This window comes from Spermophilus citellus (genome assembly GCF_964194105.1).
Source record: "Spermophilus citellus genome assembly, chromosome: 2".
In the NCBI taxonomy this organism is placed as follows: Eukaryota; Metazoa; Chordata; class Mammalia; order Rodentia; family Sciuridae; genus Spermophilus; species Spermophilus citellus.
This window is the reverse complement of record NC_138183.1, coordinates 13,900,244-13,927,020: the sequence shown is the minus strand read 5'-3', so window position 1 is coordinate 13,927,020 and position 26,777 is coordinate 13,900,244. Positions and strand designations below refer to the sequence as shown.

Sequence of the window (26,777 nt, the reverse complement as noted above, 5' to 3'; positions counted from 1 at the left end):
TTTTGGGGGACACTTGGGTATTATTCAGCCTTTTGCTATTACAGACAATGCTGACATTCTTAAAACACATCTTGACCCTGGGGACTGCTGGAATTGGGATAAAAATCTTTAAAAGCCCATATGTAAAAGTCTTGGCCACCAGCCTGTGGAGTTGTTGGGAGGTAGTGGAACCTTTAGGAGGTGTGGCCTAGTGGAAGAAAGTAAGGTCATTGGAGTCATAGCCTTGAAGAATATATGAAGACACCAGTCTCTCTCTCTCTCTCTCTCTCTCTCTCTCTCTCTCTCTGTTTTCTTCTTGGCCTCAATGAGGTGAATAGGCCTCTTCCGCCATGTATTCCCATTATGATGTCTTGTGTCACAACAGGTCCAGGTGACCATGGAATGAAACCATGAACCAAAATAAGTATTTTCTCCTTTTAAGTTGATTATCTCAGGTATTTTCTCATAGTAAGGGAAGTATGGCTAACATGAGAACTGTGATGAGAAGTGGATCAGAGAGAACGTGCATCTTTAATTAACTTCACTAAATATTGTCAAATTACTATCCATAGTGATTCTGTCAAGTCTACTACCACCGACAGTGTGAGGCTTTTATTTTTTAAGCTTTAATGAGTTATTTTGTTCTTATTTTTCATGCACTCAGCAATTAATATTTTGCCCCATTTGCTTTATCTCCATGTAATTTTACATGATTTTATGTATATTTTAAATAGATATTTTTCATAGACCATTTGAGAATTCATCTGCCTTTGCCCCTTATATTTCAGCCTGTGTTTCCTAAAACACTTTTTTCAAGGTAAAAACAAAAAAAAAAAAAAAAAAAAAAGGTAAAAAGTCAGAAAATGTAATATTTTGTCAAACTTCATGTTTGCCACTCTGCTGAGTTTTAAATGATACCTCCCTCCCAGCCTTTGTGTTAAGAATTTTTTACACATACAGGAAAGTTGAAGTGGCTTATCTGTGAGCCATTTAGATTTAATAAATATTTTGCTGAATTTATTTTCTGTCTCATAGATAACATACCTTTTTCTTTCCTGATCATTAGAAAGTTGTAGATATAAGATCACCCTTTTTGGGCTGGGGATGTGGCTCAAGCGGTAGCGCGCTCGCCTTGCATGCATGCGGCCCGGGTTCAATCCTCAGCACCACATACCAACAAAGATGTTGCGTCCACCGAGAACTAAAAATAAATATTAAAAAAAATTCTCTCTCTCTCTCTGTCTCTCTCTCTCTCTCTCTCTCTCTCTCTCTCTCTTTAAAAAAAAAAAAAAAGATCACCCATTCATCATACATCTCTTAAAATGATTATTAAAATGTAGATTATTTCTACATCACTATAGTACCATGATTACACCTAGGAAAGCTAGCAGTAATTCCCTAATGTCGTCAAAGACCTGAACCACATTCCAGTTTTTCCAATTATCCTAATATTTTTATAGCATGTGCGCATGTGGACATGTGTATAGAGGGTGAATATTTGTGAGAATCAAAGTGAATAGTGCTGTAGATTTTCACACATTCTGGATTTGCCTGATTATTTCTTATGGTTTGTTTAATTTGTTCCTTTATACTCCATATAAAATAGTATCTTATTTTAACCACATTTTCCTTGATTACTGGAGAAGTTGAGCATATATTTGTTTATTTGCCATTCAGGGTTCTTCTTCAGTGAACTCCCTATTCATATTCTTTGCCTTTTGTTGTTGTTATTGTTGGATTGTCTTTCCTTAATGACTTATAGGAATTATTTTTTCTGGCTATTAGTCCTTTGTTGATTATATGTGGTATCTGAATTCCACACAAGAAACCCAAGTGATTGAGATAGGCCCAGTGGTCTTTGCCCACTGAGAAATTTTTCTGTAAAAGTTCTTATCACAAGATCCTTCTCTTTAATCTGGAATAGTTCTATCTAATTCTTCAAGATCCCAAATAGGTGAAAACTGTAACATTTAATTTCAAAAAACAAACTAAAGTGAATTAGAAGTGTAGTATGCTAACCAATATGTATTTATATTTTTATTAGCACACATTTAACTTATTCTCTCATCCTTAATATTAGAGAGTGCCAATCCCATTTTCTTCAGAGAATGGGATAGACAGCAGAATACATCAGTCACTAGAAAGGCAATTTGTAAATCAATGGAAATGTAACTGATGTGACACAGCAATCTGTATACGGGGTAAAAATGGGAGTTCATAACCCACTTGAATCAATCTGTGAAATATGGTATGTTAAGAACTATGTAATGTTATGAACAACCAACAATAAAATAATTAAAAAAAAAAAAAGAAAAAGAAAATACTGTGATTTAATAGGAAGAGCTGTGGGCTTTGGAGTGAGAGGTCTAGGTCATATCTTGATTTCATCCTTTTTCTAGCTATACCTCATTATGCAATTTATTGAGATGTTCATTTTTCAATTCTTCATCTGTAAAACTTTAAGTTGCCTTACATAGTTATTTTGAAGATACAATAAAATAAATGTGAAAACATTTAATCCAATTTCTGATAGAAAATAGGCCTTAAATTTTACCCTCTTTGGGCTGGGGATGTGGCTCAAGCGATAGCGCGCTCGCCTGGTATGCATGCGTCCCGGGTTCGATCCTCAGCACCACATACAAACAAAGATGTTGTGTCCACCGAGAACTAGAAAATAAATATTTAAAAAATTATCTCTCTCTCACTCTCTCTCCTCTCTCACTCTCTCTTTAAAAAAAAAAAATTTACCCTCTTTATTTTTTTCTGTTGTATCTTTCTTTGTATGTTTTCAGATTCTTTTAAAGGATCACACAACTGGTTACTTTGGAAGCAATGGGTTGGTAGCTTCCTGACTTTTCTGATTACATTTAGTCAGGGTTCTGTTCTCCAATTAGGCTGCACAGCCTGAGGCTTCATCATGCTGTTATCAGTCAGGCAGCAACAGCTGGCTAGCCTCAGTTTACAGTGCACAAGTTACTTAATAATGACTTGCAGATGCTTAAGTAACACAGTGAGGGTTCCACAGTTAAACACACTGAATCTTTTCAGGAGCTTGCAGAGCTAGAAAGTGCCCTCCAGGAACAGCATGAAGTGAATGCATCCTTGCAGCAGACTCAAGGAGATCTCAGTGCCTATGAAGCTGAGCTGGAGGCTCAGCTAAAACTAAGAGATGCTGAAGCCAACCAGCTCAAGGAAGAGTTGGAAAAACTCTCAAGGCTTACTCAGGTAAGTAAGAGCCATGTGCCAATCAGAAACTAAGTTTTAAAAACCCGGGCCTTAAGATACCACCTTAAGGTGGCACAACACCTGTAATCACAGCAGCTCGGGAGGCTGAGGCAGGAGGATCACAAGTTCAAAGGCAGCTTCAGCAACTTAGTGAGGCCCTAAGCAACTTAGTAAGACCCTGTTTCAAAATAAAAAAAGGGATGGGGATAGTTAAGTGCCCCTGGGTTCAATCCCTGGTGCCACCACCCAAAAAAAAAAAAGGAAAAAAAAATCATCCTTCCTTTCTTTTATTTTAAGATTAAACGCTTTGTAATGCATGTATATAGAGTGACAGGAAGATCACATTTTCCAAGTCAGACATTCTGAGTTCAAATACTAGCCCTGTGTGACCCTGGCAAATTACTTCATGGCTCTGAGCCTCCCAGCCTCTTATTATTTGTGAAATGGCAAACAGTGAGGTTAAAGGAGATAATAGATGTGCAAGCACCTGGTAGTTGATGTTCAATAAATTCTGTTTTTTATTTCTCAGAATAGCTTTAAGGGATTTCTTTTAAGTTGCTGTTAAATTTTACTTTACTGTTTCCTTTTATGGTTGGTTGAAAGAGCAACTAGTTTATTATACTTGAAAATTAGAATGAACATTATCATCCAATAAATATCTATTGATTGTCCATTGAGGTCCAGGTGCTTTGGATGCTCTAGGGAACATCACAGACAATAGTCACAGATGAAGCAGGTGTAGGAGAAAGAAAAGGACAGTGTTCTGTGGCAGAGAAAGGGATAGTCATGGAAGAGTACCCTATAGCAATGATGTTTCAGCTGAGGATTGAAGAATGAGCAGGATGTGGCCAGGAAGAGAGGCAGGGGTGAGTGTTCTAGACAGAGGAGCAAGGAGAGAGAACACAGTGCATATGAAGTGCTCAAAGTATCCTTGGAGGTACGAGGAGAGAAGAGTGAGGAAAGAGAGTGAGAAAGAAGCCCAGAAAGAATGGCTGAGCCCAGCTGTAGTATATTCTTTGTTAGATTGAATATACAATTTTATTTAGGTTGATAACAAAATGGCTGCATTTTCCTACAGGAAAGACCACCTTTATCTTCTCCCTGCTAAAAATCCAGGTTCTGAACTCTACTTTGATTTTCCTAGAACCTGTGCTTAGTCAAGGCCTTTTTTTTCATAAGTATGATGATCACCTGTTTAGATTGTTTGTCTTTCCTCAGCTAGACTCCTAACTTAGAAAATGCCCAAACTACTTGTTTCTGTTCCCTCAGAACAGAAATTAAACTGGCACATGAGAAAGGTCAGTATGTGCACATTGGATGAACATGAAATAAGATAGTATGAATGTCAAAAATGTGTGTAAAAGAACACTGGTATGATTAGAAGGGGAGCTAAGAGTAGGTCTGGTTTATTAGAGTAGTTACTTTATTGTATTTCCTTACTCATCAGATACCAATCACTTGGCATTTGTCAGGGTTATACAAAGAGCACGAAGTTTTATAAAACTATAGTTGACAGATGAGAGTCATGGAAAACAAGAGGTTGGGGAAAACAATGAAAATAACAGTAAATACGTATTTTTAATAAAAGTAAATAAAATTTCCAAATGGTATCCTTTAAAATTCTTTTCTTTTTTTTAAGACAGCCCTTACTAGTTTCAATTTACGTATGTATATACACATGTATGTATATGTGTATATACATGTGTGTGTGTGTGTGTGTGTATTCCTTTGTACTTTCATTGTCTTTTTTTTCCTCCTAATTCTTGATAAAAAGGTTACAAGAGTCTGGCCTTTTTACTGATCACTTGGTATTGAAAGAGATACTCCTCCTCTTAGCACTAGGACTGCCAAGATTGGTCTTCACATCATACTTTGAGAATATGGAACATAATCTGCAGATCTACAGATCTCTGATTGGTACACTTAAGTTACATGAAATCATTTATCAAGCTTGTTCAATGCAGATTCCTGGATTCCACCATAGAGATTTTAATCTATCAGTCCAGGATGGGTTCTGGGCATCTGCATTTTTATAGATACACCAAGGGATTTTGATACTTGTATTTGAGGACATAGTTTGCTTTTGAAATTGGATGTTTGGGGCCACCTGAAATATTATGATTTGATATATTCGGCTCTAGCTGATCCTGAAATTAACTCCTTTAAGAATTAATAGTTTAGGGCTGAGGTTGTGGCTCAGCAGTAGAGCACTCACCTAGCATGTGAGAGGCCCTGGGTTTGATCCTTACCACAATATGAAAAAATAAATTAATAGAGGTATTCTGTCCAACTACAACTAAAAAATATCATGCACCATGATCAAGTGGGATTCATCCCCGTGATACAAGGTTGGTTCAACATATGGAAATCAATACATGTAATTCACCACATCAATAGACTTAAAGATAAGAACCATATGATCATCTCAATAGATGCAGAAAAAGCATTCGACAAAATACAGTACCACTTTATGTTCAAAACACTAGAAAAACTAGGGATAACAGGAACTTACCTCAACATTGTAAAAGCTATCTATGCTAAGCCTCAGGCCAGCATCATCCTAAACGGAGAAAAATTAAAGGCACTCCCTCTAAAATCTGGAACAAGACAGGGATGCCCTCTCTCACCACTTCTATTCAACATAGTTCTTGAAGCACTGGCCAGAGCAATTAGACAGACGAAAGAAATTAAAGGAATAACTATAGGAAAAGAAGAGTTTAAACTAGCACTATTTGCTAATGATATGATTCTATACCAGAAGACCCAAAAGGCTCTACCAAGAAACTTCTAGAACTAGTAAATGAATTCAGCATAGTGGCAGGATATAAAATCAACACCCATAAATCAAAGGCATTTCTGTATATCAGTGACAAATCCTCTGAAATAATGAGGAAAACTACCCCATTCACAATATCCTCAAAAAAATAAATAAATAAATAAAATACTTGGGAATCAACAAAAGAGGTGAAAGATCTATACAATGAAAACTATAGAACCCTAAAGAGAGAAATAGAAGACCTTAGAAGATGGAAAGATATACCTTGCTCATGAATAGGCAGAATTAATATTATTAAAATGGCCATATTACCAAAAACACTTTACAGACTCAATGTGATCCAATCAAAATCCCCTCGACATTACTCACAGAAATAGAAAAAGCAATTATGAAATTCATCTGGAAAAATAAGAGACCCAGAATAGCTAAAGCAATTCTAAGCAGGAAGAGTGAAACAGGTGGTATTGCTATACCAGATCTTAAACTATACTACAGAGCAATAGTAACAAAAACAGCATGATACTGGCACCAAAACAGGCTGGTAGACCAGTGGTACAGAATAGAGGACACAGAGACTAACCCACAAAATTACAACTACCTTATATTAGACAAAGGTGCTAAAAGCATACAATGGAGAAAGGATAGCATCTTCAACAAATGGTGTTGGGAGAACTAGAAATCCATATGCAATAAAATGAAATTGAACCCCTGTCTCTCACCATGCACAAAAGTTAACTCAAAATGGATCAAGGATCTAGGAATCAAACCAGAGACTCTGCGCCTAGTAGAAGAAAAAGTTGGCCCTAAATTCTATCATGTGGGGTTAGGCCCCAATTTCCTTAATAAGACACCTATAGCACAAGAATTAAAACCAAGAATCAACAAATGGGACAAATTCAAACTAAAAAGTTTTTTCTCAGCAAGAGAAATAATAAGTGAGGTGAATAAGGAGCCTACATCCTGGGAACAAATTTTTACCCCTCACATATCAGATAGAGCTCTAATTTCTAGGGTATACAAAGAACTCAAAAAGCTAAACACCAAAAAAACAAATGGGCCAAGGACCCGAACAGACACTTCTCAGAAGAGGATATACAATCAGTCAACAAATACACAAAAAAATGCTCACCATCTCTAGCAATCAGAGAAATGCAAATTAAAACCACTCTAAGATACCATCTCACTCCAGTAAGAATGGCAGCCATTATGAAGTCAAACAACAACAAGTGCTGTCGAGGATGTGGGGGAAAAGGTACACTTGTACATTGCTGGTGGGACTGCAAATTGGTGCAGTCAATTTGGAAAGCAGTGTGGAGATTCCTTGGAAAGCTGGGAATGGAACCACCATTTGACCCAGCTATCCCTCTTTTCGGTCTATACCCAAAGGACCTAAAAGCAGCATGCTACAGGGACACAGCCACATCAGTGTTTATAGCAGCACAGTTCACCATAGCTAGACTGTGGAGCCAACCTAGATGCGCTTCAATGGATGAATGGATAAAAAAAAAAATGTGGCATTTATACACAATGGAATATTACTCAGCACTAAAAAATAACAAGATCATGGCATTTTCAGGGAAATGGATGGCATTAGAGCAGATTATGCTAAGTTAGCCAATTCCAAAAAAAAAAAACAAAAACAAATGCCGAATGTCTTCTCTGATATAAGGGGGGGGGGTGACTCAAAATGGGGTAGGGAGGAAGAGCATGGGAAGAAGATTACCTCTGGAAAGGGAAGAGAGGTGGGAGGGAAAGGGATCGAGAAGGGGAACTGCACAGAAGACAGAAGGAGACCCTCATTGTTATACCAAATACATGTGAATAGGGAGAAAAAAAAAAGAATAGCGTCACCATAGATGGGGTAGAGAGAAGTGATGGGAGGGGAGGGGAGGGAATGGGGGAAAAGGAAGGATAGTAGAATGAAATAGACATTATTATTATTGTGTGTATATATGTGACTGCATGACCAATATGATTTTGCAACCTGTACACTCAGAAAAATGAGAAATTATATCCCAAATTATATCAAGGTCATTGAACTGATATGTGTAACTAATTAAAACAAATAAAAAATTTAAAAAAAATTTTTTAAAGAATTAATGGTTTAAAAGACTTGCAGTAAATTATTGTGGGTTTTTAATTTTCAGAGTACAAATTAAACTTATTAAAATATAGCTAGAAAGGGCTTGTGTCTGTATGTGTATTTATGCCTTTTTGGATCATAAATTATTGCTATTTTACACTTTTATATCGTTGCTTCCTATCAGTTAGAACAATCAACACTTCAAGCAGAACTTGAGAAGGAAAGACAATCTCTCAAGAATGCCCTTGGAAAAGCCCATTTCTCAGAAGAAAAGGAACGAGAGAACAGTGAACTTCGCACACAGCTTAAGCAGCTGCAGGTATAGATTTATTGCTTTGGAATGTATTTGTACATGGGGCATCCAAAGGTGATATCTTTAGTCAGGCATTTAACAACCTTTATAACATGTAATAAGCAACTCAAATTATTATTTTTTTAAATTCTGGGCAGGCAGTACCATAGCCTCTGTTCCCTTATGACCATGGTTTTAAGATTATTAATATGAATATTCCCTACATTGTTAATGATCATGTGAAGAGATGGAAACAATGTCAGTAGGAAACAGTGTACTGTGTGAATTCATGGAGGAAATCAGTACTTTTGTATTTCTCTGAGAAGCTGATTTGTTACCAGACTGAGCTAAAATAATTAGATTTGTGCATTCCTCTTCAGCTGAAATCTTTGTAATTATCTATGAATTTAACTAGAGTTCTTGCAGTAGAATTTCTTAATTATAAACAGTTTTCACAATCCTCAGGATGCTATTAAAAATATAATGATTTTACTCTTGTGAAGAATATATTACAGAATATTTTTATAGCTCTTCTCAAAATAATCTGCCCAAAAAACTGCAGTTGGACAGGATTTTCTTGATAATTAAACTCTACCAAAGAAGACAGATATCTCAGCAAAAAGTACCTGAACCAGCAGGCAGATCTTCAGATCTGTGAGAGTAGGATTATGTGGCTGACTGAGAGGGCAGCTATTTACCATTTGGAATAAAGGGAGGGAGAAGGGGAATTGCACGGAATATAGAAGGAGACCCTCATCGTTACACAAAATACATGTATGAAGATGTGAGGAAAAAAAGAGAGAGAATAGCATCACCATAGAAGGGTAGAGAGAAGTTATGGGAGGGGAGGGGAGGGGATGGGGGGAAAGGACTTGGTTTGGGGGAAGACTTCCAAAACACAATGCAGGGAGGATTCTAATAAATTAAGACTATGCTTATGCAAATTTTCTCTTTTCAAAACATCATACATGTTTTTCCTCAAAGTTTAAGGAAATCTGATAATGTAGAATTTTAAATTTTTACTGCTATCAGTTTAACTTCTGAAGCAAATACTATAAAAGATGTACAAGTTTTCCGTTCTTATGTGAGAGGTGTGTGTGTAGTGAATTTGTGTGTGTTGGTTGTCACTGGATTATTAGTGTTTATTTTTACTATGGGAATTTTGAAATAATCTAAAAAACACAGAGAATAGTCTTATGATCCTTTATTTGTCCGTGATCCAGTTTAAACAATTGTCTGTTCATTGTTCATTTAGTCCATCTCTTTTTGGCCAGGATATTTTTTAAAAAATCTCATACATCTTTGTTTCACCTATAAATACTTCAGTATATATCTCTTACAGGAAAGTACTAAAATATTCTTTGGGGGCCTTCTCCAAGGTAGAAGCTAAAATTAGCTTTCCAAAAGACTGGCCATGCCATAGGACTACCTTAATTAGAGCCAGGTCCTTGGTCACTTGGCCTACTAACCTCCCAATATAAAGAGCACAAGTTCACTCACTCTACATTTGTTTTTCTCAGAAATCATTTTGTTGCAAAGGACTGAAAACTGCTCATGCAAGCTCAAGAAAGGAGACAGCTTGCTGGGAACCAGAGGGTTCTATTAGTTTTTTAGGGGCTACATGACTCCCTCATTTTTCCTTCTCAGTTTCTCTGGGAATTGTATTTGGCCCATCATGGACTCCAGCTCTGAGTGAACATATCTTTTCAGGCTCAGCACTTATTTGGACTTGCTGTACTGAATCTTGGTTCAGCTTCCCAGAAGCTATTTTCTCACTAGTCAGTGGATTGGCTAGCCTTGTCACATCATCTGTGGCCAGGATTATATAATGCAGATGTTCCTTGGTTTATAATAGGGTTTTGTAAGTTGAAAATACCATTAAGTTGAGTAGGGCACATCTGTAATTTAAGCATCTTAGGAGGTTGAGACAGGAGGATTGCAAGTTCAAAGCCAGCCCCCACAATTTAGCAAGACCCTCAGCAATTTAGCAAGACCCTGTCTCAAAAAATAAAAAGGACTGGGGATGTGGCTCACTGTTTAGGGGCCCTGAGGTTCAATCCCTTGTACCAAAAAAATAAAAAAGAAAAAAAGAAAAGAAAGAAAGAAAAAGAAATACTATTAAGTTGAAAAATGCTTTTAATATTCCTAATCTGATGAATAGCATAGCATAGCTTAGCCTACATTAAACAAACTTAGAGTACTCCCTTAGCCTGAAGTCAGGCAAAGTCATCTTAGCACAAAGCCAATTTTATGGTAAATGAATATCTCATGTAACTTATTGGAAATATGATGGGATACAAAAACTACAAAACAAAATCTGAAAAACACTGGCCACACAATACACTGTAGAGAATGGGTTGTTGCACCATCACAAGGGAACATCATAACACATATTATCTGCCTGGAAAAAAATCAAAATTCCAAGTACGGTTTCTTATTAAAGTAGGGAACTGTCTATGGTGTAAAAGAAAGGCTGCATCAGGGCACCGTGCAGGAACACTTTACAGGTGAAAGGACTCCAGATGGTACAGGCGTTTAAAACATTTTAATTGCAATTCTGGATTTTCCACTTTAGTTAACAGTGTTACTCTGAGTTTGAAGTAGGTTAGTCGTCCAGTTATTAATACAAAAGAATACAATCAATGGTTTAGGATATGGAACTGTTTTGCTTTATAATTTAGGAAAATTAGCAACTTTTATTTGAAAGAGGCACTGTCTGAATTTAATTCCGTGATCTAGATATGTTGATTAATTTGTTAGTAGTGAAATGAAATATGCTATCATATAACAGACACTTCCTCTTGCATCCCGCTCCATAGGATGATAATAACCTCTTAAAACAGCAGCTTAAAGATTTCCAGAATCACCTTAACCATGTGGTTGATGGTTTGATTCATCCAGAAGAAGTGGCAGCTCGTGTGGATGAGCTAAGGAGAAAACTGAAATTAGGAGCTGGGGAAATGAGGTAAGGAGAAATCTAGACCTCGAAGAAGAAAGTGTGCCTCACAGCCTCAGAGTTGGAGTGTGAGTTTGAAAGATGAACTCATCTTCCTAGGTTCTGTTTATGGCCTGATTTCTTTTGCAAGGTTCTCCTTATGATGTTTCTGAGACTGAGATATGAAATCATTTAATTCTAATTGTAATGATTATTTTTTTTTACATTTTAGAACTTTTAAAATTTTTTGGTACTTTTAATTTTAAAAACATTTAAAAATTTAAGACTCTTTAAGAGTCTTTCATGAAAGACTTTCATTATATATGGTCAGGATTAGAACTGCATTATATAGTTTAAACAACAAATATAAAAAAAACTGATGGTTATTTCAAATATATGGACATTTATTCTCAGCCTGACATGAGCCTTTGTTTTCAGAGTGATTTCAATCTTTGGTAAAATGACAGCTTGCACTTGGCAAGTCTCAGTACATTTCTGTGGATTGCACAGCTCTTCCTATGTTAACTGCATGTTTTGCATGTAGCATCAAAAATGAAATGTCACATTTTTGTCATGTTGTTTCTTTTCTTACCAGAATCTATAGTTCTTCAGATGTGTTAGGGAAAAGTCTTGCTGATTTACAGAAAGAATTCAATGAAATCCTTGCACATTCCCAATGGGAAAGAGAGGAAGCACAAGTTAGAGAAAGAAAACTTCAGGAAGAAATGGTTCTGCAGCAGGAAAAACTGGTGAATGGACAAGAGGAGTTCAGGCTAGCCTGTGAAAGAGCCCTTGAAGCACGAGTAAGAAGGGGCAGGAGGCAGCTGGAGGGTAGTGTTGGACAAATGCTAATGTTTTTGACCAAATTACAATGCTTCCTTTATATAAATTCAGCATAACTGTTGTTATTTTTACTCATAACAAATCTAGTTCAGTGTGACTAAAATTCAACCTGAATATAGTCTATTTGTGCCAGTTTTCCTTGTTTTGGAAGCAAGTGAGAGATGTTTTATGAGAGGCAAATAAGATCACATTGCTAGAGTACAGTGTGATGCCAGAATCTGGATTGAGGTTTTTGTTTTTGTTTTTGTTTTTTTTTTTAAACTAATGATATTGTGATAATAAAGCAAACATTCAAATGGATCCTAGAGAACGTTCAAGATAAAACCATCCCCAGTGAACTTTTTAGTACAAAATTTTGTTACATTCTGTAGTAAAGAGAAAGATAATTCCGTAACAAGTTCTTATCTTGCTTAGACATATTTTGCTTAAAAATAATTCTTGAAATTTGATTTCCTTACAGATTAATTTTGATAAGCGACATCACAATGCAAGAATCCAACAGTTGGAGAACGAAATTCGGTATTTGCAAGAAAATCTAAAAAGTATGGAAGAAATCCAAGGCCTTACAGATCTCCAACTTCAGGAAGCTGATGAAGAGAAGGAGAGAATTCTGGCTCAACTCCAAGAATTAGAGAAAAAGGTGGGAAGGCTAGGAAAGTCAGACAAATGTACCTGTTACTCAGATCCTGCCCACTGGTGATCCAGTCACCTGACTAGTGTGATCCATAGTTTCTGGCTGGCATTGCTGGCACAGAGCTAAACCTGACCTAATAGAAACCTGGACGCATGTCATTGAATCAAGGATCTAAGACCAAGGCATCAAAGATAGATGAAAACGAAAATTAGGAATATAAGGACTAACTTTAGAGTCAGGTGATACTTAAATGATCATAGAATAAGTTTGCCTCCTTAGAAACCCCTTGACCAATTGGACACATCCATGGGAAATAACTTTTAAATTCCTCATCTTGCTTTCTGGCTTCTCTGATTGCTTTTTTCAAACATCTGCTCCCATGGTCTCAACATGGAACTTGTTAAATCCAGAAATTGCACCCACTATTTTTGAAGACACAAGCTGAAGTGTCCCACCCTAATTGGAACTTCTTATCTTGCTGACACCTCCATGCCAACAACTTGTCAACCTTATTGAGCTTATTGTTCATTAGCCCTACCTTTCTATCTCTTAATAGATGTGGCACAATCATAGAGTGATTGCATGGTCTGTGTGAGGCTGTGGGTTTGATCCATAGCACCTTTTCTGTCTTTACTTTCTCTTATCTAATTTAAATTCCACAGTATACCACTAAGCCCTTTTTTTTATAAGGTACCCTCAAATCCTTTCCCCTTTTCTCCTGTCTCCTACTTTCTCTGGGCCTGCACCCATGCTAGGTATCCTGGAAGAAAGAAAATCCCCCATCCAGCATCGTCATATCATTATAATCTTAGGTTGGCAGCCTCCCATGGGCAGCATTCAGTAAGCTTCAGTAAGCTTGCTCTCCCACACTGCACGATCTCATGCCTTTTTATTCACTCTGCTATCTGCCTTCTCCCAGCCTCAGTGACTGATTTACTGTATACATCACTGGGAACCCATTAGTTCTCAAATTCTGTTCAGTCCACCCCCCAAAATACATCTGGAGTATATGTGCTTTTTTCTTCTCTTATGTCACCACCCTTGTTTAGGCCTCATCTCTCTTGTGGATAACTAGTGTGGCCATCTGACCACAGAGCAACCACTGTGCTCTTTCTAAAATGTGAATTGACTGTAGTCAGTCTCAAGCCTATGAGACCCTGAATGGTTTGCCTCTATATAATTCTTCCCTTTTCTTATTATACTTCTCCTTTTGGTTCCTAATGCCAACTTCTGGGGGTTGGGGATGTGATACAATCATAGAGTGCTTGCCTGGTCTGTGTGAGGCTGTGGGTTTGATCCACAGCACCACAAAGCAACAACAACAACAATAAAAATAGCCAACTTCTTTCTTCACCAGTAAATGCCCAGAGCCTAATTCAGTGATTTTTGAAGACTGGTCCATCCATTTCTTGAATGAATGAAATTTATGATCACTGAGATTCTTAACTAAGAAAACTGATTCTTTAAAAAGTTTATGCCAATTTTGAGATTTTTAAATTTTATTTATATGTTTAGTAGATACTTATAGAGTGCTAACGTGTCAGGACTGTTCTGACATGGTGCATGCAGTGGAGAACAGTTTCTGAAGCTTACATTTTAATTCATTGCTACCAAATGGTTCATCTAGTTAAGTAATTTTTTTTTTTTTAATTTTAGAAGAAACACGAAGATGCCAAATCTCAAGAGCAGTTTCTTGGTTTAGATAAAGAGTTGAAGAGTCTGAAGAAAGCTGTGGCTGCCTCTGATAAGCTAGCTACAGCCGAGCTCACCATTGCCAAAGACCAGTTGAAGTCCCTTCATGGCACTGTTATGAAAATTAACCAGGAGAGGGCAGAGGTTAGTTCACATAATCAGAACTATCTTATACCACTGCTGCTACTGCTGCAAAAAACATAGCAACTTTTATAGACTTTGGTGTTTGTCAACATGTATGAGGACAAAAGTTTTGAAGTTCTGTCACATAATCTGTCTTAACCTTAAATCTTGTGAATTTGTATGAAAATGTTACCTCATAGGGCTGTTATGACTCCTGAGGTAATGTTTGTTACAGTACTTTATAGGACACAGATACTAATGACAGTAAGATCATAGGACCAAAAAGATATATTGATGGGACCCCAAAGAGAGACCAATTGTGGAAGACTGTAGAACAGTGAAGAAAAAGCCCTTGTTCCTTCTAATGCAGCACTCTGACCACTTGACCAGAGTGGATCAGGCTGCCCAGATGGGAACAACATCAGAGAAAGTGGGGTTTGGCACCACATGTTCATGGGATAGCCCAGGCAGGCAATGTGACAAAAACAGAATCAGTCTGAGAGAAAGAATGAAGATGACAACCTGTGATGGCCTCCTCATACTGTGTCCCAGTAGGAGTTGCAGGAAGTTGAGAGGTTCAGCAGAAAGGCAGTACGAGCCGCCAGGGACCTGACTCGAGCAGAAGCAGAGATCGAGCTCCTGCAGAATCTTCTCAGGGAGACAGAGGAACAGGTCAGTGTTGGTCCCCAAGCCATTTTCTTCCTGGATCTTTCTCAGTTCCTAAAAGATGAAAGTACTTCAAGTGATATATCAAATCTGAAGTGCAATCATTAGTCTATCAGTCCTTGACTCTATTGTGTGCAGGGACGAAACACAGTGTAAATATAGGAGTCAGGTGATTTCTTCACTGGTAGGGACTAAATAAAAATTACAGAATTATGCTGGGCGCGGTGGCACATGCCTATAATTTCTCAGCCTCTCGGGAGGCTGAGACAGGAGTATCGCAAGTTCAAAGCCAGCCTCAGCAAAAGCAACATGCTAAGCAACTCAGTGAGATCCTGTCTCTAAATAAAATACAAAATAGGGCTGGGATGTAGCTCAGTGGTTGAGTACTCCTGAGTTCAATCCCCAGTACTCCCCCCCAGAATTACAGAATTATAATCAAGTTGCAGGGATACACACATCTGAGAAAGGATTCATTCATGATACTTTGTATGATGAATTTTTTTAATAGTTTCGAACTGAAATGGAAAAAACAGATGTAGGTACTGGAGGAGCAAACTCAAAAGTGCTAGAAATCAAGAAGCTAAATGAGACGATGGAGAGGCAAAGGTCAGAGATCACAAGACTGCGGGATTTACTAGACCTCACTGGGGCTGGTAAGATATTATTGGGCTTTGATTTTTTATTTGTAGTCATAAAACTAAACTGTTTGTTTCTTACCTTCAAAACACGTATTTAACAGTTGTAAATAAATTCCATGCTTGACTTAGTTGCAAAAATTATTTAATAGGTTAAAGAATTTAAAAAACATTTTGTGTCAAGTGTGAGTATTGAGGGACTTGATTAGAGATAAGGTGTTTGTATTTGTAATTTTCAAAGAAATAATGCTTATGAGTCTGTTTATTTGTTTTCCCTGAATTACTTTGGAATCAGAAAGAGAGATTAATGTACCTATCCTCTTAGTGTCAACAAAAACTAATTAAAAGGACATCTGAAAGTCGCTTTAAGGAACTGATGAAATTCACTGGCTCTCATGGAATCTCTTTTGTACATTGAGAAAGAAAGGAAGTAGATGATTTAATGCCAACTTCATAGAATGGCTTTCCTTTACAGATAACAGAGGAGGCTTTGAAAATGTTTTAGAAGAAATTGCTGAACTGCGCCGTGAAGTTTCTTCCCAGAATGATCACATCAGCGGCCTGGCAGATCCTTTTGGAAGACGAGGCTGTTGGTACTTTATGCCACCACCACCATCATCAAAAGTAGGGGTTCTGTGGCACTGGAAGTGTATTCTAAATTTTTTTTAAAATTATGACGTTGTCCCCTTCCCCAAACTTGTGTATAGGTGCCAAGAACTTGTTGGCACTGAGCTTCTTCAGTGTTTTTAATATTTGAGATGAAAACGGGGCTTTCCAACAGAAGGTAGTAGTTGCCTTTCGCAGTCAGGTGGTATGTTGTGGGGTTTCCTGGTTGAGGATGCTAGAAGATGATACCATGACTTGAGTCAGAGAGCCTGCTGAAAACATGTATATAACTGTGCAGAGGCCCAGACAGAAAAATAGGTATCTGGATTTCATTTCCTTTTAACAAACGTTTAGTACTTACTGAAGTCTAGACCAAGATTCTGGCAGAGTTTGAGTATGATGACACCTGCTTTTGGGGCATGCTAGTATAATTACAAAACAATGATATGCATGTTATAACAGACTTGGGGTATTGTTTTGGGTACTGGGGATTGAACAGGGGGTGGGGATACCACTGAGTTACCTACCCAGCCCTTTTTCTTTCTTTTGAGAAGTTGCTGAGGTTCTCACTAAGTTGCTGACATATTTTGACCTTGAACTTGGAATCCTCCTGCCTCAGCCTCCTAGTTCTGGATTACAAGGATGTGCTATTATGACTATTGTGATAACAGATTTGTTACAGAGAGATGTTAAGAAGTCATCTCATGAGAAAGTTCAGGAAGGAAGACTTCACCTCAGTGTCGTAAAGTCAGCACTTAGCAAGCAGCAAGGCATGGGCTTTTGGGGAGAGAGAAAACAGCTTGTGTAGAAGGGGAAAGCTGGCTTAGCCATGGCAAGTACCCTTGTAGGACTCTGGAGGTTTATGGGAACAGTGAAAGAGGGAGATAGAAAAGTAGATTTGGGTCATGCTTCTTTTAAAGGGGCTTTCACTGAATTATTTAGGTCATGGGGAACTCAGGTTGTATGTTAACATGATCAGGGTAGGAAGAGTATTCTGGCTGACTTTGGAGTATAAACTTAAGGCAAGGGGAACTTTTTGTGGGGCTATTTGAACTCTTTCAAGTGAAGGACAAAAGAAACCAGAGCTATATCAGTGAAGCTGAAAAAGAAGAGATTAAGGAATGGTAAGGAGACCAAATAGTCAGGTACCTGAATGTGGAAAGTAAGGAATGGACTACGTAAGATGTACTCACCCAAAGCAGAGGAGCTAGGTGACATCCTTCTGACTAGCAACAGTAAGGGAGAAGCAGCCTTCAACATGCTAGGATCTCAGAAACCTACCTAAGTTTAACCAGAACCTGAAGAGCAGAATCTGAGATCCTCCCTTCCAGAAACCTAAAGGAAGCTACACGCTGGGCACAACCAGAAGCACTGTATGTTAGAACAAAACATTATGGCCTGGAGTCTAGAACTTCAGGCTGGAAAGGGTGGAGAATAGCAGAGTCAAGCTTTAAAGACATGCCAGGCTCCCAGGGCGGCAGATGACTAGTGTCTTCAGATTCCACTGAAAGTTTGCTGTTGTCTGTTGCCACAGTGCTAGACTATTAAGACAAGGCAAAAGAAGAGAAAGCACAGGAAAGATGAACACAGGTAGAAGAGAGACTGAAACACAGGGACCTGCTCACTTATCAAGAGCTTGTTTTCGTTTCTCTTATGGGAAATTATGGCATAAAACTAACCCAAACAGATAGGTAATGTGCTTTTACCATTTCAGCATTGTCAAGGACTTGTTATTTCTAGAAAATGGTACCAAAAGACAGGAGAAAGCTTTCATTAAATAATTTCTGAAGAGATTAAATAGACATCAGTTTGGTTGCTTTCACACATTTCAAGCCTTTCCCTTTCACATACCAGTCTGCCGTGACCCCAGCCATTGCTTACACAGTCCTTCTCTCTGCATGGCTTCCCTAATACTGTTTTGTTGATCAAGTCCAGATGCAAGTAAATAAACTGATCATGTGTATGGAACTGCGGTTTAGGTGACCTTGTAATCACATCTCACTTCTGACTATGAAAAATAATAATTACTATAATGAAAAGAAACCAAGTGCTTTCTCAGCTTTGCTACATCTCAGCATTCCTGCAGACTTTGACATTTCTCAAAGTCAGCCTTTCCATTTGTAATACACGGTGTGCTGTCCTGTCATTTATTTTAGATTTCCAGTCATAGTTCCCAGGCTACCAAGGACTCTGGTGTGGGCCTCAAGTACATGGCCTCAACTCCTTTCAGAAAACCACGGCCTGGACAAGAGGGAAAGGACAGCAGTGGACCTCCACCTGCTTCAGGATACTGGGTCTATTCACCAATCAGGAGTGGGTTACATAAATCATTTTCAAATAGAGGTAAAATACATCACATGAGAAAAGGTGTACTTCTCTTGCCTGTTTAATATCTTTTTATTGTTTTCCTGAAATCCATAGACATTGTCCAAACTCTTTAGTTTACTCTGTGAGGCTTTCTGTGACCTGGTCTTAGCCAATGACTTCTCTTACTCCCATACCATGCCTGACTGCTTAAGATACAGCACCAGTTTTCTCAAACCTCCAGAGTTTAAACACTCTACCACCAAGCCACATCCTCAGCCCCAAAGCTCCATATTTTAAACTTTCTATCTGGAATGTCTTCCTCCTTTCTTTCTTTCCCAAACCAATTCCTCCTCATTCTTCAGTAAGTCCCAGGTCCTAAAACAGCACTCCCTTCATGGAGCCTTCCTCCACCCTGCTTCCTCCAGGCCAACCAAGTGGCTTCTTTGCCTGTGCTTCTGGAGTGTAGGGCCTTGATTCCTTGTATCATGGCAGTAAGGTAGCTCTACTAAAACAGAGTATTATAGGTGTGTCTTCCAAAGCACTCAGGGGAAGAATCAGACCTGGGTAAGTCCCAGCTCTTGCACTTAATAATTGTGATCATAGGCAAACTATTTATCTGCTCTGTGACTGTTAATCTTTAATATAGGAGTACTACCTTCTGAGGATATGTTCATTCAGCAACTATTTATTGAGCACATGCAGTGTGTTAGGTTCTTTGTCAGTGATGAGCAAATTTAGCTCCTCCTTTTAGAGGCAACAAGTAAGTAAGCCATCATATTGGAGAGTATTAGGTGTCATGAGAGTGGTAAATGCTGGGTGATGCCATTGCTGTCCTATCTCATGGCACATCTCTGTTAATCTTTAATGTAGCATCAAACAGGCACCCAAATGATTGCTGGATCAATGAATAAACTAGTGAGTGAAGAAATAAACCAAGATAGGCTTAGGAAAAACTCAAGTATTTAAAGTGCTGAAAACACTTTAAATCTGTTTTGATCTGTTTTGATCTCAGAATTGCTTTTGACCTTTCTCAGAGTGTTTTTTTGTTTTTGTTTGTTTTTTTCTTCAGTGTCACGGATGGAACCTGTGGCCTTGCCCATGCTAGGCAAGCCCTCTACCACTGAGCTACATCACCAGACTCTTTTTTGAGAATTTTATTCTCGTATTTCCAGGATCTCTGTCAAAATCTACTGTTCTCTACTAAACCCTCGGGTAACATACTCTTCTGTTTATTTTTTGAAGATGGAGACAGTGAAAGAGATAGCCAGGAAGAGAGCGGAATGGATGAACAAGAGGAGCCCCCATTTGTGCCTCCTTCTGGATACTTGATGTATACTGTGCTTCCTGATGGTTCTCCTGTACCCCAGGGCATGGCCCTGTATGCACCACCTCCTCCCTTGCCCAACAACAGCCGACCTCTCACCCCTGGCACTGTTGTTTATGGTCCACCTCCCGCTGGAGCCCCCACTGTTTATGGACCACCACCCCCAGGCTTCTCCGTTCCCCTCATCCCTATGGGTGTTCTACATTGCAATGTGCCAGAACATCATAACTTAGTAAGTGGAAAGATACCCAGCTCTACCCACACTGCTTCCATACATGCCTGATAAGGATGTACATTTAATGAGTTGACTTTTTATGAATAGGTTGTATTCCAAAAGTGTGATTGTGAGGCTGATGTTTAGAACTGAGTAAGAATTCTCTTATTAAAATGCTATTTTGGATAGGATTTAAGGGCCCAGGCCAGTCTAAAACTTGGTTAGCCATTTTATTATAGAAATGCCTTCAGTTCAAAGCTGAACCATTTTCATGTACCTTTCTATTAACAAGTGCTGTATTAATGTGTATTTGTAGATAAGTCACATTATAGGGCCTATACCTGTGCATATACACATACATGTATACACACTCATATAAAGAGCATACAGCAGGTTTTGATGGGAATTATCTCTGGGTGTAGGATTTATTGATCATTATTAATTTTGTAGTTATTTTTGTACAGTTTTCCCACTTCATATTACAAGTATTTCCCTATGATTTTACTAGTATTTTTAGAAAGTATTTTAATAACTATACATTTATTTGTAGGTCTTATAATTGACTGTGTGAGGAATCTAAGAACAGATAACTTCCTAACACTGAATTAATTTCTAACTTTTGGGTTCTAAAGCAATAAAACTTCATTCCAAGCTCCATTTCAAACTCAAAGCACAGGGAGACTGGTGGTTTTTTGTTTGTTTTTTCCTTCCCTTTTCAGCAGATTGGAGGGAAAGTAAAGGACTAGGACACCTGGTACCATGTCACAGTACTATCTTAATGGTTCAGACTGGCTTCAGAGGGCCTTTGTGCATTAACATGGTTACATTGCTAGTCACTCAGATTCTCTTGTGATTTTTTTCATTGTACATTGTATCTGTAGCCATTCTTTCTACTCAGCATTTATTAAGAAGCTCTTATACCGGTTCTTTTGTTCTCTGAAAGTACTTAACTACTTATGTAGTTTCCAAAGTATACCTTATGGTTTCTTACATTTTCACATATTATTTTCTTAGCTCAGGTTTTCCCTTTTTCATTTTTTTTTAAATCCAGGCAAAACATCTCTTCCTCTGGGCAATCTTTTCAGATGACACCCCTCCTGTGTGTCCAGAGGAAGGAGAAACCTCCATCCGTCTCTTCTAGATTCTGAATGTCAGAAGCAGACATTTGGAAGAGTCTTGGTGGATGTTTTGCAACCATAGTCACACTGATAGAAAAGTTAAGTTAGATCAGTCCATCTGTTTCACCTATGGCATGTGAAAAAATGGGCTCACCTTAAATTTTCTTTTTATACAAAGTCAAAATCTACCATCACTTTTTAGCCTATAGATGTCACTTTAACTACATTTAATTTCAGCTTCTGGGGGAAAAAGGGGAGATACATTCTCTGGTGTTTCAGTACTGCATTTTTTCCTCTGTATTTCAGGAGAATGAAGTTTCTAGATTAGAGGACATAATGCAGCATTTAAAATCAAAGCGACAGGAGGAACGGTGGATGAGAGCATCCAGGCAGCAGTCTGAGAAAGAAATGGAAGAACTGCAATATAACATTGATGGTCTTTTGCAAGAGAAGAAAGAATTAGAATGTGAAGTAGAAGAATTACATAGAACCATCCAGAATCATCAACAACGAAAGTAATTATTATTAGCCATTGTATTTTCATAATTTTTTCATTATATTTTCATAATTCAGATGGATATGGTATTTTGGAAATGTTCTATTTCTGAACTGTCTAAAACAGTAATTACTAGTCACATGTTGGCTATTGTGCACTTGAAATGTGACTGTTGGAACCTAGAGGAACAGAACTAAATTTAATTTTAATTAATTAGTAGCCACATACTTTGGACAGTACAAATCTTGAGAACAGCACAGCCATTTCCCTTCCCCTTACTCCCCCCAGGCATCTAGTTGGCCTCTGAGTCCTGCTGATTACATACAAAAAGCTGTCAAACTGGCCCTTGGACCACTGCCGCTCTGGCCTTTCATCCTTCTCATCCTCAGCCACTATAATAGATTCACACTGGCATTCCAATGTCTTCTCTCTATATACTGGACACTGACTTTCTGTCCCATCATAGTGACAACACCTGCTACCATCTGAGCCCCGCCTCTCCTTTGTATCCCTCCCTCCCACATACAGTGTTTGATCTCCACCCCTGGCTTTTCTGTGGTCTTCCAGACACCATGTTTTTCCCTGCTTCTTCCTTGATGTGAGCCATCCTCTGCTGAAATGCCTTCCCTTTCCTTGCCTGATTCCACTCTGTCTTTCAGACAAAGGTTAGAGATCTGTTTTACACAAAGACTTTTTCCTCCTAGGCACCCCCTAATTCTGGGTTAGCAACCTTGGGTATAGCACTGTCCACAAAATATTGTGAGGAACCCAGGAGTTCCTTGAGAACAGTGGCTGGGCCTCCATCTCTGGAAGAGACGGGGGAGGCTGCATTTCCCTGTGCCTGGCATAATAAAAGTTGTAGCATCTGTTGCTTCAATCCAGTAATATAAAACCCATCTTCTGTAATATTCCGTGAATTGTGGCATGTCTCAAGTTTTTGTCATTTAAGGCAGACTAGCCCAGGTCCCAGGATAGGCGGGAGGCCTGTGGAGGATTCAGAGTAAATGAGTTGTGGTCACTGCCATCTAGGAATAGACACATGACTGACTAAAAGCCTAGAAGGGGAAAGCAAAGGCTACACCAGGAAGATTGGGTCTGGGTGTTGAAGGATTGGAGAGGGTTGTATCTATTAGTAGTATATATTTTGAGGGGAATGTTAGGGTGTAGGATATCCACTACTTTTTCCAGTTATAAAGGTGTATTAAAATGATCATTAGGAAATTTGGGTAACACAAAATTGATGAAAAAAAGTTAAATATCATCTGTATACATTTATTTAAGGAGAAAAATATGTTTATTTATTTTCATATTTTTCTGTCATGCAGTCATGGATAGTCCCATTGTCAAATAGTGTTATCAGGTTAAGCTTGGGTTTTTTTAATCTTGTACCAAACCTTTTGACCTTTCAGTATTAACATAGTTTAACAGAATGGAATAAATCACAAAATCTGGGCTTTGAGGACAGTTTTGAGGGAATGGATGATTATTCTGTTAGTAAATATTTATACTTCAATCTATTCAGAATATTTCAATCATTCAGAAGCATGGATGTATCAGCACTGTCTTAGCCAGATACTAACAACATGGAAATATTTGCTGTTATTTTTAAAAGGAGAAACCATTCCATAATAAGTTCTGTGTATATACATTTATTGCCAGTAGTGTTCCATATTTAACAAAAAGGTGGACATTAATTTTGAATATAACCAAATGTAGCTGCTTCTCTTGTCCCTTCCCATATAAAATTAGAAAATCATTGTGCATCTTTTTCATAGGTTCTATTCATATTGTCTGCATTTAAAATTTTTTAATGTTTGTGAATGTAATTTTTTAGGGACTTCATTGATGGAAATGTTGAGAGTCTTATGACTGAACTAGAAATTGAAAAATCATTCAAACACCATGAAGATATTGTAGATGAAATTGAGTGCATAGAGAAGACCCTTCTGAAACGGCGCTCAGAACTCAGGGAAGCTGACCGACTCCTGGCAGAGGCTGAGAGTGAACTTGCATGCACAAAAGAGAAGGTATGTCTTCTTGTGGTTTGGGGGTGTGAACTCATTGTGAGTAGGGCAGCTTACTGTTGTATGCCTGGATTGCAAAGAAAACAGGTGAAAAGAACACAGTTGTCCAAGCCAGATAGCCAGGTTCCAGACTGGAGTCTGCCAGAATTTGGGCAAGTCATTGAAGTCCTCAAGTTTTGCCTTTCTCATCTATAAATTTAGGCTAAGAATATGTAGGCTGTTCAGTATGAATGAAATGAAATAGCATATTTAAGATTTTTGAAGTTAATTTAGTTCTCAGCATATTCCACTATTTTATCATGTGTGTATGTGTTTGTGTTTGGGCTCTGCTGTGTTTCTTTTCTTTTCTTTTTAGCTTTCGATAGACCTTTATTTTATTTATTTATATGTGGTGCTGAGAATAGAACCCAGTGCCTCACACATGCTAGGGAAGTGCTCTACCACTGAGCCACAAACCCAGCCCTCTGCTGTGTTTCTTAAGTAGGCCATTTCAGTTTTTATAAAGCCATAGGGACCTCACAAGTCTTACTTTTTCTTTAAGATGGTAATGGGAATAATAATATAATTTTGGTCCAAGATAGTATTCTTCAAAGACAACAACACAGAGGAAATTTGGAGTGGGGTGAGGGTGGCTTCCTTTTACTGAGCCCTTTCTGTTGTTAGACATGGTCCATTGATAAATACCACTTCATTTAACCCTCCTGGCAACTCAGTTTACAGATGTAGCCCAAAGAGGTTTATAACTGACCCAGAGTTACAGAGTTAAGTTGTGCTACTGAAGAGCTTTTTTAGTTAAATGAGAATTTCAAGATTAAAAAAGTCCTTTACCCACATGGTACACCACAGGAACTACTATTTTTACATTATTATTTCAAGTTGGATCTATTTAAATTAATAGAAATCTGTTGCCCAGGAACTAAAATGGTTTCAATTATTAAAGATATTCTGTGAGTGTTGGTTTTAATAAGAATGGAAAAAAGTTATCTCTTTTTAGAAGAGTCCTTGTCACATATTAGATCACTGTGAGAGAAAATAGGTGTTAGTAGTACAGAAAAAATTATCACTGGTATTTGAAAGGAAAGTGATGACACTTGTATAGGAACAGGTGGTAAGTGAACCAAGGCTGGGAAGCTCTTTCCCCTTCAGCCCCCCACAAAAATTCTTTACAATTCATTTTGTAAAGAATGTGCCAGATATGTTAAAACCTGACATGGGAGGGACAAAAGACTACTTAGAAATGTGGCCTTCTGCAGTATGTAGTGATTTTTGTCCAGTGCTTTGTTGATGAACTGACAGAGAGCAGCTCTCTGGAATAGAGAGAGGGTGGTAAATACCTAGCCCTCAGAGGGCTTGCTGGCATTTTGGCAGCCACAGGGAATAGACAAACTTAATGTACAGACTACTGTGACTTCAGTACAACTGCAGAAATTCAGGTTTTTGATTGATGTTGAAACAGTGCTTGACCGAAACACAAACCAAACTCTTATTTTTAGACCTTTTGATGATGTTATTATTAGCTTGTTTTAGGCAGAAAAACCAAGCTGATTTAAAAAAAAAAAAAAAGTGTTTTTTGCCAGATATTTTTAGGAAGATTTTCTCTTTTTTGGGGTACCAGGGATGGAATCCATGGGCCCTTAACCACTCAGTCACATCCCCAATGCTTTTTAATTTTGAGACAGGATCTCACTAAGTTGCTGAGGCTTTGAACGTGGAACCACTTGGATTATAGGCGTGTGCCACCGTACCCATCAGGAAGATTTTTTAACTACTTCAAAGGAATTCAGTATTTGTATTCTTAACCATAATTAAATCATCACAAAATGAGTTTTCACTTGATTTGATAATATCTATAGTACAGCAGGAGTCTCAATGTACATAGAATCTTGGTAAAATCACTTCATTGGCATTTAATTGGCAATTAATCAAATGACCTAATAGTATTACATATTGTTTTAAAATAAAAAGATCATCTACAGTTCACCATCTTCAAATGACTGTTTTTGCAGAGGCTTTTTGTCTTTGTTGACATAGATTTTGTTTTACATAGTTGCTTTCAGAGTACTTATGAGATTTTAAATTTGTTTCTCTTGGCCAACATAATATGGTTAACATTCTTGCATATTGCTACACAGAGCTACATAGTATTCTATTGTGTTTAATGTACTGTCACTTAATCTTGTATTTCAAGTTTTATATCATTTCAATACATTTTTACATAGTAGTTCTTTGCTTCACAGTTCTTTTCTGAGAAATGTAGAGTCAAAGCAAATGAACATCTTTATGCCTTTCTGTTTTGTTTTCCAAGAGTTGCACCCATTTACACTGTCAGTCACTATAAGTCAATATTGTAGGTGAGTTGCTTTTAATGGCAGTTTCTTTTCTAGACAAAAAATGCTGTTGAAAAGTTCACTGAGGCCAAGAGAAATTTATTGCAAATCGAATCAGATGCTGAGGAATTAGAAAGGAGAGCACAGGAAACTGCTGTTAACCTTGTGAAAGCCGATCAGCAGCTGAGGTAGGTGGAGTCCCTAAGCTTATATGAGGTGATGAGTGAAGTTTGCTTCTAAAAAGGTAATAATTGGTTTGTGATAAGTGGTGCATGTTAAGTCTTTGGGCCTGGGGAAATAACATGATGTGTTTTAGATTGCTCCAAGCTGATACTGAGGATTTGGAGCAGCACAAAATTAAGCAAGAAGAAATCTTGAAAGAAGTAAACAAAGTTGTAGTAGCAAAAGATGCAGACTTCCAGTGTTTAAACAAGAAGAAGGAAAAGCTAACAGAAGAGTAAGTCAGGCCTCTATTGGG

At 37.9% G+C, this 26,777-nt stretch overlaps 1 protein-coding gene across 1 annotated transcript in view; it reads left to right on the top strand.

The window, feature by feature from the left end:
* The window catches only part of CNTRL (centriolin), an 83,005-nt gene that overhangs the window by 35,414 nt on the left and 20,814 nt on the right, over nucleotides 1-26,777 (top strand). Inside the window, 15 exon segments of the mRNA XM_081279271.1 lie at nucleotides 3,028-3,204; nucleotides 8,248-8,382; nucleotides 11,175-11,320; nucleotides 11,886-12,093; nucleotides 12,594-12,773; nucleotides 14,424-14,603; nucleotides 15,138-15,254; nucleotides 15,757-15,901; nucleotides 16,359-16,507; nucleotides 18,646-18,832; nucleotides 20,039-20,352; nucleotides 21,759-21,967; nucleotides 23,783-23,975; nucleotides 26,357-26,487; nucleotides 26,616-26,756. Of these exon segments, the coding sequence (XP_081135397.1) occupies nucleotides 3,028-3,204; nucleotides 8,248-8,382; nucleotides 11,175-11,320; nucleotides 11,886-12,093; nucleotides 12,594-12,773; nucleotides 14,424-14,603; nucleotides 15,138-15,254; nucleotides 15,757-15,901; nucleotides 16,359-16,507; nucleotides 18,646-18,832; nucleotides 20,039-20,352; nucleotides 21,759-21,967; nucleotides 23,783-23,975; nucleotides 26,357-26,487; nucleotides 26,616-26,756 (2,612 nt within the window).